Source organism: Molothrus ater, chromosome 17 (assembly GCF_012460135.2).
Source record: "Molothrus ater isolate BHLD 08-10-18 breed brown headed cowbird chromosome 17, BPBGC_Mater_1.1, whole genome shotgun sequence".
Taxonomy (NCBI): domain Eukaryota; kingdom Metazoa; phylum Chordata; class Aves; order Passeriformes; family Icteridae; genus Molothrus; species Molothrus ater.
In genome coordinates, this window is record NC_050494.2 from 7,647,349 (window position 1) to 7,666,272 (window position 18,924).

At 55.9% G+C, this 18,924-nt stretch overlaps 1 protein-coding gene across 1 annotated transcript; it reads right to left on the reverse strand.

Annotated features, from left to right (window-relative positions):
• Positions 1-2,496: 2,496 nt before the first annotated feature.
• Positions 2,497-18,563, reverse strand: DNMT3B (DNA methyltransferase 3 beta). The gene is given in 20 exon segments (XM_054516642.1): positions 2,497-3,137; positions 4,253-4,338; positions 4,971-5,119; positions 5,704-5,794; positions 5,941-6,086; positions 6,627-6,711; positions 6,953-7,136; positions 7,516-7,628; positions 7,864-7,943; positions 8,295-8,339; positions 8,744-8,872; positions 9,219-9,360; positions 10,006-10,113; positions 10,898-10,963; positions 10,965-11,057; positions 12,163-12,351; positions 12,817-12,900; positions 13,985-14,088; positions 14,744-14,870; positions 18,438-18,563. Coding segments are annotated over 20 exon segments (2,268 nt in total). The 5' UTR covers positions 18,543-18,563; the 3' UTR covers positions 2,497-2,995.
• Between the last annotated feature and the right edge of the window lie 361 nt (positions 18,564-18,924).

An 18,924-nucleotide genomic window follows, 5' to 3' on the forward strand; every position in this document is an offset into this window, starting at 1 on the left:
CAGCGGCACAGCCCAACACGTCTCCAGCTCTCCTGCCACACCAGCCCCGGCCACCTTGGTGTCACTGGTGTCACCTCAGCGGCAGCAGGAGAGGGGCAGCTCAGGCCCCTGGCTGTGCCCATCCTCCCAATGTGAACCCCCTTTATTTCCCCAATAAGACTGTCCAGCCATACAGAAATACTCGTTTTTAATCAGACATGATAAATGGTAAACTGTCGACATTTTTTTCCCACATGGAAACCAGTGAAATCATGTGGACAAGGCAGAGTTGTGAGTTTCCACACTCCAGGATACAAAAACTGTGAAATGTGTTAAAAATGATACATTTCTCTCATTTTTAAAAGATTTTATAAAAACGCGCAGCATGTTCGACATTAGAAATCCTTAACCTAAAAAAATAGCACCAGGGAGAGTTAAAAACCTTTAAAAAGTATTAAAAAGGAATTTCTGAGATCCCCCTCCCTTAACATTTTATAAACTCAAAATAAAAGGCAGCTCTTACAGGGAAAAACATTTCAAGGAAGACTTGTCTACTGCAATTCTCATCAAGAGAGCTTAATGCCAAGACAATTCTCATTCCTCTTTTATCTTTGTTTACTTTCCCCAAGTCCTTTTTTCCCCTCATCTATTTGTTTTCCTTTTGATCAGATAGGAAAGGATGTGAGATCTGGAGTATGTAGGATCAGGGATGCCATGGAGTGGAGGGCGTGTGTTGGCCCGGTCTGGAAGAATCAGGCCCATCAGAGCAGAGGATGGCTGTCACCCTGCGCCCCTGCACTGATGGTTGTTTGCCCTCATGCCCCATGCTGGGCTCCAAACGGGGACTGCAAGGACCGGGGATGAGGAATTAGTGTTGTGGCTGGGGTCCAGCTGGACACAAGGACCACAGATTGGCAAAGAGTCCAAAAGCAGCTGGTGCAGTGTTGGCAGTGCCAAGGCTTCCCAAACACCTCCAGCACGCACCGAACCCGCCCTGCCATCTTCCCAGTCCAGGGGCTGGTGGCAAGAGGGTGCACTGTGTCCCCAAGCACTTGTCAAGCACTGGAGGTGCCAGCAGTGACTTGGACCAGCCTGCTTGGCTTTCCTCAGAATTTTTTTAACTAAGGCATGTGGCTTGAACAAGTCACCGAGAATGAAACCCCAAGGAGTTCTCTCATTCCAGCTTAAAACAGGGAAAAAAAGCCTTTAAACTACCTGGATTTCCCTTGCTGTTCCCTTGCTTCCCAAGCACAGCCTTAGAATGGAGACCAAGAGAAGTTGGTTCTCAGAGCTGGGATGGAAAACTGCACACAAGGGTGGAAAATGGGCGGCTGCTGTCCTCCACCACAAGGACAGGGGTGCCAGAGAGGTAGAAGGAGCTGGGAGAGAATTTCTTCCCAGTGATGCTGTACAGCACCCTGCAGGAGAGCAAGGCAGCCTGGCATTGCTTGGGTGGAGGGTTGGCCCATGGCTTGAACCTGAATCATTTTGGGAAGGCTCTTCCAGAGACAGGTGGCAGGTGAACAGCAGAGGTAGGGGAAGATAGAGGGACCAAAGGGGGAGTGGTTTCAGTGCATTGAAATGTGCATTGGAATTCAGAATCCCCAGAGATGCCTGCTGGAACAGCCTGGAACAGCCTGGTGGCTACAGGAAACCTGGCTGAAATGGCCATGGGCATCTGCTGGTCCACAGGCTCAGCGTGCCCAGGACTTCATGGAAAGCATGATAATCACTCTAGCAAAGATGGGGAGTAGAGGAAGGCAATCAAAAGCGAATCAGTGGTGGCCACAGGAGCTCCCAGTTTGGGGGTACAGCCCCAGGAGCCCCCGGGGCGCTGCCAGGCTGGGGCTGGGCACACAATCCCACCTGTGTGCACAGGGATGGGAGGAGAGTACAGCCCCAGAGCTCCCAGCAGTGGCAGCGCTTTCCTGCCTCACTGTCCTATTCCCTGGGCACAGCATGAGATGGGCACAGGCAAGAGCAGTGCTGCACTCCTGGTCCCTGCACTCCACGAGGGTTGGGTGGGATTTTCCCTGGATGGAATGCCCTGCCACCACTGCTTGGGTTCATGACATCCTACGTGACATTTGGGGTGCTGAGATTTGAGGGTGCCACTGACCATTACACTGTCCTTCCTGCTGACATACCACACATTCTTTTGGGAGATGGATGCTCCAAGAATATTTTCCTTTACAGACCCTGGAGCCCAAATCCTCCCTGCTCCAGTTACTGTGTAAGCTTTCAAACCATTCAGCAGGATTTTAAAATGTAAGGAGAGGTTTTAGATGCTTTAAAAATGAAGTAGTGAATATTTGTAAACTACAACCAAACATATAAAACAATATTTCTTTAGTTCTAGCTAGAAAAGTAATTCTATCACCTCACAGTTCAGTTTCAGCTACATTCAGGTCTAGGAATCTCCACATTCTTATGTAATGCCTTAAAGCAGCAATAGACATCAAAACAACAAAATTAAATTTTATCAAAAAAAATAAAAACAAAAAAGATTTGGTTTCTTGATCCTGTGTTCAGTGTGTAACCTGAGCAGGGTCCCTTACACCTGCTGCTACGGTTTGGGGGTTTTTGGCAGTTACTTCAAGAGGTTTTGTTTGTTTAGGAAAAGCACCAATTCACTGTAGTTCAGGTTTGCCTGCAGCTCCCCAGCAGCTGCCCGCACACTGGCTGCTCAGCAAGTGGTGACTTCCCAGCTCCAGGCTAAACAGGAATAGTTAATGCTCTGGAGGATGGGACTCCCATCTCATCAGCGATGCATAGAGCTTCGTGTGCTGGGTAATTAAAGCTTCGTGTCCATCATTTCCTACTACGGATCACTGTTAGTCCCTTTACAGAAGTTGCCCTGCCAGGTTCTTTGGTTACAGACATTCCTCGGCTCTCCCAGGCTGCTGTCCCTGGGGAGGGACGGGGCCATGGCAGCCCGGTGGCCGTGCCCGTCCCTCTCCCGCCACAGCAGCGGTGCTGTGCATCGTTACCAGAGAGACGAGGGACGCTCCAATTGCTATTCACAGGCAAAGTAATCCTTGAGTGGGGAGAAGAGGTGCCGGATGACAGGGACGCTCCACGAGCCCCCCAGCAGCTTCTGGCGAGTCCCGCGGCCAATGTTGGAGACATCCGTGTAGGGCAGGGGGAAGCCAAAGATCCTGAGGAGCAGAGGAAGGAGAGGGCAGGTGAGGCAGAGCAGGAATCCCTTTCCCTGGGCAGCCCTGCTCCCAGGCCACCCAAAGACAGTGAGCATCAGGAGTCTCCTCTGGGGAGGGGATTCAGCTCTCCAGCCCCACAGGACCCAAGCAGTTCAGGATGGGGCTTCCCACCATCCCCAGTGCCCTGCACCTTGTAGGATTTCCTGGCGAGGCTCCTGTGTCTGGGCATCCAGCCTGCCTCTGCTCAGTAGCACCTCTGCAAGCATTGCCCCAGGGCTACTCCATGGAGATAGGACTAAGTAGCTCTGAGTCATGGGCTGGGCACTTCCCTTACAATCAGACAGATGAAAGTCCAACAGCCATTTCACATGACAAAGGCTTGGAATTGTTATTTTACTTACAAATGCCTTTAGCTCAGTGTTAACTCTAACAAATGCTGGCAATTTAAATATAAGCAAGCAAAAGTATTTAACCCTAGTCTTGTGTTTACTGGCCAGAAGCATCCACAGTGCAAAACCTTAAGGTTCTGTCACACATACTTGGTGTAATGGGCTGCTTGTAATTGGATTTATCTGCTCCCAGTCCTTCTGCTGTGTTTTGCCATGAATTCAGGGTGTGAAACGAGGAGCAGGGTGCCCTCATGCTTTGCCACAGCAGCTGCTGGCTGTGGTGTGAGCTCCCCCACACCACCCACCACAGCCACAGCAGCCACTCAGTTCCCTCCATAAACCCATAACCATGGCACTGTCTGGGGCACAGGGCTGCCATACAGCCCCCCTCATCAGCCTGGGCCTGACCCCAAAGGCAGTCCACATGTGCATCCCCAGCCAGACCCACCAGAGCATCCTGAGCAAGCCTATCACTCCTCCCTCCAAAACCCTCAGGGCAAGGGCAGGGGATGCTGCTAAACTTCTCCCCCGCAGACTCATCATTGCTTATTAGTAAGAGCATTAATTATTATGTGCACATCACTGAAGGGAAGCTGCCCCATGCAGGAGCTGTGGCTTCTTGCTCCCAGGAGCTGGGCTTAGAGCCAGGGAGACAAACCCGAATGGGCACTACAAAAAAACCTAAACCAACGTGAGAGATCCAAGGACAGCAGACTGACTGATTACCTGTCCATCCCAGGGAGGTTGCCCCAGAAGTAACGAGCTCGGTGGGCAGCTGATATCTTGATTGCATCAATCATAACTGGGTTACACTGCAAGCCAAAAAGGAGGGAGAAAAAAAGTTAGAGGAAATGTTGGCTTGATTCTCTCCTGCACCAACAGCCCTTCCCACTGCACTGCAGGGACTTATAAGTCGTCAGGAAATCCTCAAAATGTTGTAGCTCCCACAAACCCTGTTTCACACCAAAGAAAAGCCTGGGTGGCCACATGAGCTCCCAGGCCACGGCCAGCAGCTATTGACCATCACGGGGTGCTCAGTGCTGGTTCCCATGGACCAGGATCAGCCTTCAACTGTGATTTTACACCAGTGGTCCCTGCTGACCCACAACCCATCCTGGCTACCACAGAGTTAAAACTCCTTCCCAGTCCCTGACCCCCCTCTCCCTAGAAATAACAGACATTGCTGGGAACAGATGCTTTCTGCAATGCTGGCAAAACCCCTCCCCCAGAGGACTTGTGCTTGGGCTTGACCTGATGAAAGCCAGAGGGGAGGATCCAGAGCCAAGACTAAACTTGATTCCTTGGCATGTGCACCACGCAGGGGGTTTTCCTGCATCAGGGCCACAGGAAACCATAGCCAGACCCTCACACCCGGCACACCCTGCACAGCCCAGCAAATGTCACCTGCTCCAAGGCCTTTCCCACAGCTGTCAGCAATCCCTACCTCCAGAAACCGGGAAATGTCCCTCTTGTCGTTGATCCTCATAGCCACCACGTTCTCAAACATCCAGAAGAAGGGCCGCTCCTCGCCTGCCTTGGGACGGGCGTAGTTGAGCAGGTGGTAGAACTCGAAGAACAGCCTCCCAGTTCCTTCTGTGGGGAAAGAGCCGAGCAGCAGGTTGGTGTGACGGTGTTTACAGGGGTCTCAGGATGAGGGAAGAGACGAGAATGTTGACTCCATGTTTCAGAAGGCTTGATTTATTATTTTATGATATATATTATATTAAAACTATACTAAAAGAATAGAAGAAAGGATTTCATCAGAAGGCTAGCTAAGAATAGAAAAGGAATGATAACAAAGGCTTGTGACTGACCGAGACAGTCTGGACAGCTGGACTGTGATTGGCCATTAACTAGAAACACTACTACAACGACACAGTCACAGATCTACCTGTTGCATTCTACAGCAGTAGATAATCATTGTTTACATTTTGTTCTTGAGGCCTCTCAGCTTCTCAGAAGAAAAAATCTTAAGGAAAGGATTTTTCATAAAACATGTCTGTGACAGGTTGGCAGCAGCTGGGGCTCTGGGGATGGGGGGGCCTGGCTGCCCTCCCCAAGATGGGTATGGAGGCAGCCCATCACCAATACAGCCCAGAGCTGAACCACCACCCATAAAGTGGCTCCCGCCAGGACCATCCCAAGGTATGCAGCCCAGCAGAGCAAAGCAGCCTTACCAAACAGAGCCTTCCTGGTTGGATTGACAAGAGAGACATCATCACAGGGGCTTCCACCGATGACCAGGTCAAAAGGACCCCACTCCTCAATCTACAGAGAACAGACAGCCCAGACCGTTAGGGAATGCCACAGAAATGGGTGTCTCCTCCCCATGGGGCAGGGCACAAACTTGTTCCAGTGAGACCCATGCCCCCACGGTGCCCTGTCCCTCAGGCTGCCACAGCAGCAGAGCTCACATTTCTCTTGGTTATGTTCCTGACATCGTGCACGTAGGTGATGTTGCCCTCGGGCCGCACTTTGCCCGCGGCTATGGGGTTCTCACAGATCTCTGAGGCAATGTACTTCTCCACCTGGATGCCCAAGTCCTTCAGCACCGTGTACCCTGCCAACGGACAGAGGTCTGAGGTGGCACTGCTCTCTTTAGCCTCCAAGTCTCCCTCGTCAGCACCGCTCGATGTGGCTGCTCCTGGGTGTCCTATGTGGGTGTAGTCAAACAGCACTTCAGGGTGAGTCAACTTTTATTTGACCCATTCCTCCAGGCAGGTTTGCTCCCAGAAAGGCGAATGCCAGAGCTGAGTGAACTGAGCCAAACCAGTTGCCCTCAGGCACTTCAGCGTACAGGTTACTGGTGTCCCCACAGCTCTGGCTTCTCAAGGGAACCAGCCACCCCAGATCACACTTGGCACAGCAGGAACACCTCTGTGAGGGGCCCACACATGCCCTCCCTCCATCCCTCCTTTCTCCACAACCCTCTCCAACAGGAAAGGGAGACCCTGCCCTCATCCCTTTTCTGATGGGGATCTCCCTGTTTTCACCCCCTCCTCCCCACCATGCTTTTAGAGACAGGTTTGAGCCCACAGAATGATTCACCCCCAATGCCCAGTGCTAAGAGCTGCCCAGCAGTGCTTCCCTACTGCCTCACCTGTTGTCACCCCATCGAACAACGAGAGCACTCGAATTGGTCTCCTCTTCGCTGGAGGAACTGTGGGGTAGATTTTGGGTGCAGCCTGCAATGGAGACAGCCATGAAGCCCCAGCCCTGGCAGTGCTGCATTGTCCCATTAGGCTCTGAATGCAGCACCTCCCTCTTCAGGAGAGCATCTGCAGGACCAAGAGCCTGGCACCCTTGGAAAGGCTGGGTGAACAAGACCAAGGCAGAGGGAAGAGGAAATCCAGGTAGCTCACCCTGCCCTCAGTGACCCTCTTCCCCACATCCCAGCACATCAGGCTCCCTGCCCCCAGCCCTTACATATTCCTGTCCCTTGTCACTGGTGAAGAAGTCCTGCAGGCGCGTGTTCCAGTCCTGCCGGCGCTGCAGCACGCCGCGGCTCTGCTGGGGCTGGCACATGTAGCAGTTCCAGGGCTCCTGCTCTTTCACTCTGGCTGACGTCCCTCGCCCCACCAGCACGTCTAGGCACTCCACACAGAAGCACCTGCCCGAACCACAACAGCTTGTGCTTGTCACCCCAGAAATCCCTTTGGGTCACCACAGCTTCTCCTGGAGTCTCCCCTGCCACGGACCAGAGCCCCCACCATTCTACAGGATATTTTTCCAGGCAGTACCCTGGTTTTTAGGGCTGCTACCACAAGCTGGTGACCAAGCCATGGGTAAGTCTCCTGCCAACCTCCACAGGGCTTATTCAGGTGATACCTGGCTCAGTAAGGGCAAGTAGGCTGTGTCACAATATGCTGCATGGCAGCCAACTGGAGAGAAGCACAGCCCCTGCCCAGGCTCATGGAGGACTCTGCTTCCTGCAGCTCCCTGGGAATGATGCCAGGCCCTCAGCCCAGGAGCAGAGACATGGAGCTCACCTGCAGCAGCTGGCATTGCTGCAGAGCAGCAGCTCCTTGCCTGCACAGCAGACGGTGCAGTAGGACTGGTACCCATCTTCATCATACATGTAGAAGTACTCCAGGAATCTATCCTAGCAAAAGGACATCAGGAGCAGAGAAGGACAGAGGATCAGGAGCCGTGCTCAGACAGTGCAAAACACAGCTTTGCTCCATTCTCAGTACACGCCGAGATTTTGGAGATGCAATCCTCAGTGTTTCAAGGTGGTGAGGACACACTGAGGGACAGCCCCTCAGTATGGGGGACAAAGCATGGCCAGTCCCATCCTCTCCCAGGCTCCCACTCAGCCCCAGCACAGCAGCACTTACCCTGCATGTCTGGCAGAGGCCCCCCTTGAAGAGTGGGTGGAAGGTGGCCGGGTTCCTCCTCCCACAGGACAAACAGCTGTCTGTGAGACAGAGAGAGCTGCACTCACCCAGGGCAGAGAGCACCCAGGGCAGGGCCCCCTTACACCCCCCCACAGGCTGCAGAGGCTGGAGGCATGTCTGGATAAAGCCTGCCCTCAGAAATGCACCCAAATGGGGCCTGTCCTTGGAACTGCATCCAGATGTGGCTGTGGCACCCATGGAGGACCTGCTCAGCACCCCGTCCCCCTGAGCATCTCATTCCCCTGAGCACCCTGTCCCCCTCAGCACTTTCCCCCCTCCTACATGGTGCATTTGAAAAGGGACCCACGACCCTTGCTGGGCACCCCCAGCACCTCACACCTCTTTCAAGGAAAGGCAGGGCCAGCGTTTACCTTCCAGCTTCCCACCGTTGTTCGTAACGTCAGAAACCATTTGCTCTTTATAAATTTGAAAAGAAAAAGAAAAAAAAGACATATCATTCCTTGTGTAACAAACTTTAAATGCACTCTGCTTACAGGTGCCTTATTTCTTGCATTAGAACTACTCCAGCTTTGCTGAGAGACTTTGGTGCAAAGCCCCCATCCTTTCACTGATGGAGATGTTAGAGCTCATTGTAGCAGCACATGCTCCAAACTGGTGGGGCCTAGCCCATGTCTTGCAGTTGGGTTTGCTGGTGTCTTGTAAGGCACAAGTCAGCACCACCAGACCACAAAAGCTTTTGCCTTCAGAAACCAGGCTCATGGCTCTGGGAAGAGCCAAGCCCTTTGCCAGAATGGTTTCCCAGCGCTCTTGGGGAGCACAGCCCAGGCCAAGCCACTCCACAGCTCTCTCTGTTGGTTACCTCGGGTCTGGTCCTCTTCCACACGCTGCTCCTTGCTGCTGTTGCAGGGGTAGGTCTTCAGCCTCTTGGTGGGGGGACACTGTTCAAGGGACACCATCTCCTCTGTCCCATTCCTCAGCACCCCATTCTCTGCAAGGAAAAGGAACCTCCTTAAGGACAAGCCTCCAGCCTCAGGACACCTGCCAAGCCCTGCCAGGTCTCACCCCAGCCACAGCAGGACCCTTCCTGGCCACCCAGGTCCTCACACATGGCACAAGGCTCTGCCAGATGTGATTTCCATGGGGCTTGGAGGGTGCTTTGCTCCAGCTTTTTGCAATGCCACTGAGGGTCCCAGTGAGAAGCCCCAGGATCCCCTTGGGACTGGACTGGCATGGCCACAGCACAGGGTGAGCAGGCTCAGCCAGGGGCAGCCCCCAGCGGCCACTGCCCATGCCAGCCCCCACCAGCCCCCAGCCAGCTGATGCCACCACCTCACCTGAGCCTTTGGGTGGCCGCAGTCCCTTGAGCCCCAGGGGCTTGAAGCCAGTGATTGCCCAGTCAATCATGGGCTTCAGCTGCTCCTCCAGAGACTCCCTGGGGCCAGTTGTAAACGTCTTCCCCGACCGGCTCCGGGCCACCTGAGGAGGATGGGCAGCAGGGGACAGGGTGACAGGGTGGTTTCTGTCAGGGGAGCAGCCACAGCCTGCCAGGGCCACAGCCCCCGGCCCCCTCCCCACCCAGCACACACACACACACACACACACAGAGGGCTTAGTGGCCCTGGGATGGTGGCAGCTGTATGGATTCCCACTCTGGGTGTGCCCTTGGCCACAGCCCTGTGCCTCCATCCCTGCAATGAGCCCATCTGTCCTCCACCAGCCCCAATGGAGCCAGAAGCAGGGACAGCCCAGCCAAAGCTCCTGCCCAGATTCTGCTCCATGGCAAGCAGCAACAAGAAAAGGCAGAAGAGGTGCTGTGGGTCTGCACTTCAAAGGGCATCCTGCACTGACCTGGGACACCTCTGGCCAGCCTGGCACTGCCCTGCTGCCATGATGCTGCCACATCCAAGCCCTCACAGGGAGTCTGGCCTGGGGTTCTGGAGCAGTGAGACCCTGGAGCAGCAGCAGCTACCCCCAAACCCTCAGGATAAACAGAGCCTGGCCCCACAGCTGCACTTGGAAATAATCTCAGCAGTGAAAGGAGGGTTTTACTGCATCCCATCCCACTGACCCCCCAGCCCAGCTGGTTCAGCTGGCACCTCCTCACCCACCCCTGGTGGTTACCTCCAGAGCGTGGTAAATGGCACGGCGGTAGGACACCAGCTTGTTGAACGTGGAGGAATTGAAATGCTGCCTGAAGGCCATCAGTCCCACCAGTTTGTCTGCAGAAACCTGGGAGAGAGCACCAAGACGTCAGCTGTGAGATGGGAATGCCCTGCTGGGCCATATCCCCCCAGCACTGTGCAGTCCCCAGCTGCAAGCACTGTGGCCACAGGAGGAGCCCAGTGGCAGCTTTGCCAAGAGCAGCAGCATGACAAGGACGGGTGGGTTGCACCCTCTGCCGGCACTGCTGGTGTGACACCAGCACAGCACTTCCTCCACTTCCTCCCTCCTGCTGCAGTGTGGGAGGGGTTGGTATCCTCGTTGGATACAGGAAATACCCTCATTGGATATTAGGAAAAGGTTCTTGGCTGGGCACTAGAACACACTCCCCAGGGAAGTGGTCATGGCAGGAGCCTGACAGAGCTCAAGGAGTGTTTGGATGACACTCTTGGGCATAGAGTGGGATTTTAGAGCTGTGCTGTGCAGGGAAGGAGTGCGACTTGAAGATCCTTGTGGGTCCCTTCCAACTCAGGATACGCTGATTCTGTGAGAGGCTCTGAGGGGACATCCCTCCCCAAGCAGGGAGTGACAGGGAAAGATCTGGAGCATGGCCAAAATGCTGTGAAGTGGCCAAGCAGATGTCCCCAAGTCTGGATGCTGTCGCCAACCTAACAGTGATTACTTACAGACACCAGAGCCATGAGAACCTGCCAGGGCCTGGCCATGCTTAACACTGGGAGGGGAGGCTGCAGGAGCACATCCACCCCCCATAGCCAGCCTTGGGAGTGGGGCAGAAACATGCAGGGAAGGGTGTTTTGGGCTGGGCCAAACCAGAGTCTAAGTTCTCTCTTACCTCAGAGAACTTCCCGTCTCCAAACCACTGCACCCAGCGCATGCCCGACACTGCCTGGCGCTTGGCCTGTGGCTCTGTGGGACACGACGATCGCAGGCCACCAGGAAAAACCTTTGATCTTCCCCCAGACAAGCTCCCCAATTCCGAATTCCTTCCCATCCTGAAAGCACAACACAACAGATCAGTCAAAACTCCCCATTTTGTCTGGGCAGTTGGGCATGAGAGCCCTGGAGTGCAGGGGACAGCCCTGGTGTGTCACCATGTGTGTCACGCACATAGAACCTCAGTGCAGTGATCTCCAAAAACTGCAACCCCTCTCTAAAGCACAGGGCCAAGCCACTGCCCCCTGGCAGCACTGCATCCCAGCCCTGATCCATGCTGAAGCTTGGTGGGGAGGCCTGTGTGTGCCAGCCCCATGCTGAGCCCGTGCCTGGCACACAGCTTGGTGCATGCTCCGTCCTGGCACAGCCCACCTGGCACCCGGCCCCGTGCGTGTCCACTCCTGCCTGCCCTGCCAGGGTCTCTGCAAACACACCAGGGTTGTTCCCGGGGTGCCCTCAGCAGGTGAGGCTCCTCCTTGGCACAGGGGCAGTCCCTTCACAGGGCTCACAGCTCAGCCTGTGTTGTGTGGCTGCACTCCAGGGAGAGGACACCCACCCACCCTCCTCTTGTTCCTGCTGGGGAGAGCAGGACATGTGGCAGAGCAAAAAAAAACAGAAGGAAAAAGGAGCCAAGAATTTTGGTGTGACAGTCACAGGCCACGCTGGGTGCTGTGCACAGCAAGGAACCTCACACTGAGAAAAGTCACCTCTCTGCCTGCAGAGCCCTCCTTCCCAGCTTTGCTCTGCAATTACGTACTTAATTATGCAGCAAGATGCAATTGCCCAATTCCTGCAAGTCTGGGGCCCTGCCCTGCGGCCCGCAGGCGCCAAATCCTGCTCTGCAGCCCCAGCAGCTTCGGTTCTCTCCAGCATCCCCAACAGAAATGTTTTCTGCACATGCAACTGCCTGTCTGAGCAGGGCACGGCACACTCGTGTGTGTCTCGGGGGGCCCACGTGTGGCACCAGTGGCAGCTTGGCAGGGCTGGTCCCCAAAGCATCCAAGCCTGATAGATGGAGACAGCCTGGCACCATCAGGCATGCAGGGAAGGCTGGGTTGGAGGAACAGCACTGAGGTTTTCAAGTTTGTTTTGGGACGAGTCACAGAGGCTCATCCTTGCCCCACACCATCGTGGGTGCAGGAGCAGAGCTCAGCCCCTCCATACCTGGTATTCCAGTGCCATGCCCATGTCTCTGCTCTCTGCCTCCTCGGCCCCCAGGTCAGCAGAGCCGTTCTGGCCCTCCTGGGAGCTGCTCCCCGAGAGTGTGCTGCTGCTCTGGGATGAGTCCTGCGAGTCCTCCTCCGTCAGGTCGATGGTCATGGGTGTGGGCACGGCAGAGCGACGCCTGGAGCTCTGCATGGCAGAGGCAGAGGAGGGTGAGTGCAGCAGGGAGAGGGACAGGGAGAGCAGAGACCTGCCCCACATCACCCCCAACCCCCACATCACCCCAGCCCTGCAGTGGGGATCAGAGACGGGGAGCCAGGGAGTGAGGGCACCACTGCAGCCATGAATAGAGGAGAGCCCTTAATGGGGGCATCTGCAGGAAAACTGCTCTGCTTTTACCTGCCAGACCCAGAGCAAATGGTGCACCACTGCCCCCTCCCATTTTCTTGTCCCAAATCCACCCCAGGGTGCTCAATGCACCCAGTTTATAGCAGGGGCAAAATACAGCACCAACACACCCCTTCACAGGGGAAACTGAGGCACGGGGATGGGCTGCACCATCTCTGAAGACACTTGACCAGGGCACAGCAGCAGTGCAGGGCCCTGGAGGCCAAGGGAAGCCCCAGGGGAGCCCTGGCCCTGCCAGACCCTCACCCTCACGGGAGTTGGCAGCTCCCTGAGAGGCTCCACACTGCATGCTGGGTCCTTGAGCTGCATCTCCAGCTGGGTCTGCCCTGCCTGCAACAGGAGGCACAGGGTGGGCGTCTGCCTGAGCTGCTCTCCCACCCAGCCCTGCCCCAGGGCTGCACCTGCTACCAGAACACCCTGCCACAGCATGGGTGCCCTCCTCACACAGGGACACGGACAGTCTGTGCCTCATGGGGCTGAGCACCACAGGCAGTGCCCTGAGGAAGGTGAGAGGAGACAGATGGATGCTGGAGGCACCTTGTGCTGAGCCCCTTTGGGCAACTTTCTGCTCCACAGCATCTCTGCAAGGCTCAGGAGCCCGTTGGTGCAGCCCACTGCACCCAGCATGGCAAAGAGCAGGAGCCACAGCTGGGAGGACGGGGATGCCAGGAGAAGCACAGACCATGGCAGAGCACCCATCCCAGACATGGACCCACTGACACACCCTGGATGCTCTCACACTCCCATGGGTGCTCTTTCCCACAGCAGCCCTGCACAGCACCCAGGGCAGCCTTTCCCTGGTGGTCAGAGTTACAGTCCAGCCCAGACCTGCTGCCTGCACCCAGCACAACAGAGATTCAAAATTAAATGAGATTTTGCAGTGAAGAGCCCCCAAACTAAACAGTGAGAAAGATCAATTTTCACCCACTGGATTTATGGATCTTTCTTTTGGAAGCTGCTTCATCTCAGGCAGATCTCCAACCTTGGGTGTTAATTCTAACTCAAAACAATAAAGCCAGAAGGCAAAAATGCTTCCAGACCCTGGAGGTTTATCAATCTAATCAACAAAAGACGGTGGGTGAAAGTGGGGTCCAGCTCACCCCAACAGTGGGAGGCATGAGATGCTTCAGTGTATTAATACAACCAAGACTTTTAAGAAAATATCAGCATATTTTATTAGGCTGCTGCAACTTGTAATGGGCATTGCTGCATCCCACACCACCCCCTCCTGCTGCTGTATCATGAGAAGCAGGAATTTAAAAATTAAAACATTACACTGTGAGTATTGCATTCATCACTGGACTGTTCCTCTGACACTGAGCACAAGAGAAGCTCAGAGGGAGAGATGAGGATCCTGGCACCAGATGCCACCCAAAAACACAGCCCCCAAAAAGCACCCTAGGTGTTCACTTACCCTCTGCACTGGCAGATCAAGTGGCCAGGCCAGGTCCTTCTTGGAGAGGTCTCCATTGCTGTTCTTCTCCTTCTTCAGGGGCAGCAGCCCCAGGCCCCTGGAATCTGTGCAGACACAAGACAGAGCAGCCTCAGGCTCTGCAAGCCCACCTGTCCTTACATGCCCCAGCCTCCCACTGCTCCCACATCACAAACTGGAGACACCAAAAGCTCATCTCAGAGAAATGTGGCTGGAGGCAGAGACAAGTGGTGTCCCCAGGGCTCCCACTGTGGCACCACAGCCCCAGATCACCCACCTGTCCCTAAAACTGGGAGGGACTAGCAGCAAGCATGGGGACATTCTTATCTACTCCCTTGTTCCTGAAAGAGGCACAGAGAGGCCACATGCCAGCTCTTCTGGGCTTGTCACCAGGTCATTTAAAGCAAGACCTTGTGAACCCAGGAGGTGGGATTTGGGAATACTGACTGGAGAATCCCAGGAGCAGCAATGCAGCCCCTCAGGTCAATGGCACCCCTCAGGCTGGAGGGGCTCCCCTGCTTTCCTCACTCCACGGGGGTTAAACTATTAAGGGGCAGAGCCAGCATGGCAGTGTGGCACCCGTTCCCAACCACAGCATTGCCTGGATGTGCTCCTGGATCACAGAAATCCAGTGGGGTCATGGGGGACTCTGGCCACAGAGCAAGGCCTGGGACAGAGGCTGTGACATCCCCAACCCTGTGCACCCTGGGAGCACTCAGGGCTCAGCGTGGTGACCCTCACCTGGAGTGCTGGGCTTCCCATTCGCCTCCAGGACAACGCCAGAGGCATTGTCCCCGTTGATGAGGATCAGCTTTGCCCTACAGTCTGCCGCATCCTGCCCGTGGCTCTTCTCCTTTTTCACGGTCGCCTGTAGAAGCCAGAACAGAAAGGAAATTCAGGTGTGCAAGGAAGCCCCAGGGAGGGCAGAGCAGACAGAGTGAGGTCCTTGAGCCAGCTTTAATTTTGTGCCCTTAGCAGAGAGGTTTGACTGGAGATGCATCTAAAGGTCCTGGGAAATAAACAGCACTTGCACATAAATGTAGTGGCCCTAAAGGTCAACCAGCTCCATCTAAAAAAGGTCCCAGATGCAGCCCACTTATCCTTAGGGAACACCAGGTTTTGCCCCAACATCTGTAAGCTGGCTCCGAGCTGCTGAGCCCCAGCTCACTCTGACAGACCCTGTCTGGAGGCCACCCTGTAGAAACCAGGGGCCAGCCCAGCCCTGGGGCCAGCCCACCCCTGGGCCAGCAGCCTCCTGTATTCCAGCTGCCCAGCACGCCCAGAGGTGGGTGGGCTGTTCCTCAGCAGCAGGACAGGCACAGCCCGCCACGGGGGGCAAAGTCCTGGAGCCTGCATTAAACTCTCTCCGAGGGAGAAAACTCCTCCTGCCCCCTGCTCTTGGCCTCAGCTGCCCTGCCCCGGGGTGAAGGGGCAGAGCAGGGGGCTGTGCATGCTGGCAGCCCCTGCCATGGTGTCCCTGCAGAGCTGGGGCTCTGCTGCCTTCCCTTGGGTGCCCTCCCTGGCTCCTGTTTTCCGAAGTGGAAGCTCCCAGCTCTCCCAGAGGCACCTGGATGCCATGAACTGCTGCCTCACTGCCGGGCTATGGGTCTGTGCTGCAACTTGCCTCTCCAGCAGCACAGTCATTTCAGCAGCACAGTCATTCCAGCAGCACGGAACTCAAGAGCTGAGAAGCTCACAAGGCTTTGCCCACCTACAGCCCTGTTAGGAAGGCAAAGGAACACCCCCCCTCAGCCCCAGAGACCCCAGGGAGACCCCAGCTCCAGCCCACCACCCCTTCTGTGTCACTCGTGTTCTGCGTCACCTCCAACCACTGCCCTAACAATTGAGATTTCTGCTTTGAAATCATCTGTCAGCACCTCCGACAAACAAAGACCAGTTGGAGTTTGATGTTTTGGACGCAGAGGGCAGAGTTAAAGACCTGGTAATGCTCAAACACAAAGGAAAACAGGTGTCCAGCACCCACCTCCACAGGCAGAAACCTCGGTGCACACACTGCCTCCCCCCTGGACAAAGGGAGGAGGAGAGGAATGGCACCAGACGCTGCTAACCCCCCACAGCTGTGTGCAGAAATCCCTGTGCTGCAGCACATCTGCTCCAGACCCAGCAAACAATTCCTGGGAGCTGCCCAGACTCGCCGCCTGCCCCCGGCCCAGGCGGATGGTCCCGCATGGCCCCGGATGCTCCACGATGCAGAATCCAGCACGGCACAGCACAGCCAGGTCAGGGCCAGCTCCTCCTGGTCTGCTCCCCCTCCCCAGCCCAAAGTGCTGCAGAGCAGCAGCAGCCATGTCTGGCAGCAATGCTGCCACCAAAACCAGCAAAACTCACCAAAAAGTGAATGTCCCTTGGGAATCCCTACAGGGAGGCTGCTCTCCCAGCATGAGGGTGATCTGAACCAGAGGGTACAAGGAGATGGAGCTGCATGAGGCAGGTAAGATTCAGGGAGGACAGAAGCAGGCAAGGATATCTCCCAGCCCTCCCAAACATCTGCACCCACAAAACTCCACTGAGACTCTCAGATAACCTCTGCATTCATTCCTTTGTCAGGAACCTGAGTCCAGGAAGTTCAAACTTGCACTTCAAAATGGCTTTTCCTTCCTCAGCCCCAGACTGCCTTATGTCCAGCACGCCAGGCAAGGGTGTGCTGTCAACCCAGCAGTGGGGAGGTGAAGGGCTGAGGTGACACAGTGGCCAGGTCTTACCAGGACTGAACACCTGATGCCCCAAGCTCAGCTTTGCCATGTGCTTAGGGAGCTCCCCCACGGCCTTTATTCCAGTTGTAAAGTGGGGAAAAAAGGGTTATCATCCCTTTGGAAGGAACTGCTTGCTGGCAGAGCAGAGAGCCACAGGTCACAGCTCTGTGGGTCCATGGCACAGGACACAGGCCCTGCCGTGAGCTCAGGCACGTCAGCTCCCTGCTTGGTTCCCTGCTTGGTTCCCTGCTTGGTCCCCTGCTTGGTTCCCTGCTTGGTCCATGCCCTTCTCCAGCTGCACTGCCCAGGATCACTTGAGGACATTGTCACCATCCTTTGACGGGAAAGGGAACAGCAAACCATGGCATAAACTGCTCATTAAAGTGCCTCTCCCAAAATCCTAAACCTATGCAGCACGACTGCAATTCCCACCCCTTCTCCTGCTGTTTGCACCAAGTGCTGAAGCCACAGGAGCCCATCCTGCTGCCCCACTGGCCACCCAGGGTCCCCTGTAGGAGCCACATCCTTGTGAGCTCACCCCCTCCTGCTGCTCAGGAGGAAGGCTTGGTTCTTTGTCCTCGCCTCCCCTCGCAAAAACACACCAGCATTACACTCAGGGCATTAATAATCAGAAACAGAGCACTGCCCTCACATGGGCTGGCTCAGGGGAGACCAACCCTGTAGTGTTTGCATTGCCCAGCGCCCTGCAAACACACCCGGGGCTCCATAGTCATGCACTCCATGTAGAGAGGAGAATCCATGAGGAGGCAAATAATGCACAATTCCAGCTCCATGGCCGAAAGCTCCCCCAGAGCCCGGCACCAGCGGCAGCCCCGGCACTGCCTGGTGACCAGGACGTGCCCTGCAGCCAAATCCCACCCGAGAGACAATGAACCCGCTGACTCCACAGCCCGCCCTCATTTTGCAATACCAGTTTCTTTCTTTAAGATTTGCCAAACTGGTTAAAGACCATGCCACAGCATTAACTGCTTAGAGAGAATTCTGGTCCCTGCCTGGCCACGACTGCTGGCCACCCTGGAGCGGACAGAGCAGGCAGAGTGGGCAGGATGGCTGGGCTCACCTGGCAGAGAGGGCAGGGCTCACCTGGCCGGGCCGTGCTCTGGACTGGACCCCTGCCCCTGCTCCCGGGGCTGCTCCTCCAGCCCGGCCCAGGCTGGTTTCAGTTTTCCTTGCTGAGAAAAGAGGCCGCCCTGTTATCAGGTGCATGTCCCCAGGAGGTGGGGAGGTTTCGGACTTTGCCTCCAGACAGGGGCATGCATATCAAAAGGCTGGAGGGAAGCTTTACCCATGGCTGGGATGGAGCCATCGCCCAAGCCCTGTTTGAATAACAAAAAGAAATAAAGGACCCTAATGGCCGGGCTGGCTCTGGGCTGTGGTGCACACTAATGGCCTTTAAGTCTCCCCAAACCGAACATCTCCCTCTAATCCTGGGAAGAAAGGAGTTGCTGGGTTGGCAGTTCCGTAAGAAAGGCGCCGATTTCGCAGATGTGCTCGTTGGGAAGGGCAGGGGGCGAAGGGCAAGCTCCCCCTGCCCGCTTCCTGTGTCTGGCCTCTCTGCTCTCCCGCTCCGGCACTTCCCTCCATTTCCCCCGGTTTCCTCCTGCCCTGCTCCGCTCCCCCCGCAGCCCTCGGCGCCCACCCCGGCTCTCCCCGCTGCCTCGCAGCAAAGCTGGGTTAAAGAAAAGAAACAAAACACGAACCGGCCCCTCCTCTCCCAGCGCAGACCAGGCTGGAGACGTCTCCCGGACAGCCACCATCCCCGCCAACCGCTGCTCCAGCGGCTCCGGGCTCTTTACCATGTTCATCCCGCTGGGATCCCGCTGAGTCCCGCGGCCTGGGGCTGGGGCTGCGGGCAGGGCTGGAGGCTCGGGGGGCTCTGGGGGCTCTGGTGCACAGGTGAGGTCCGCTCAGAGGTGGCCAGGCTTCTGTCCGGAGTCGTCACCGCTTCATTCTCCTCCTGAACAAGAGGACCAAAGATGACAATGACACCTCGCTGTCCCCACGGCTGCCCATCCAGCCCCGTGCAGCCCCAGAGGCGGGCTGGGATACCCGGCCTCACTCCTCAGCTGATTAAAAATTTGGAAACTGAGGCAGGAGAGGAGAGTACTAGTACTGCTCAGGGCAGCACTGTCCAGCCACTCCCTCCTTGCCCTCCTCCCCCGTTCCGAGGGAGGTCGTCGCAAGACC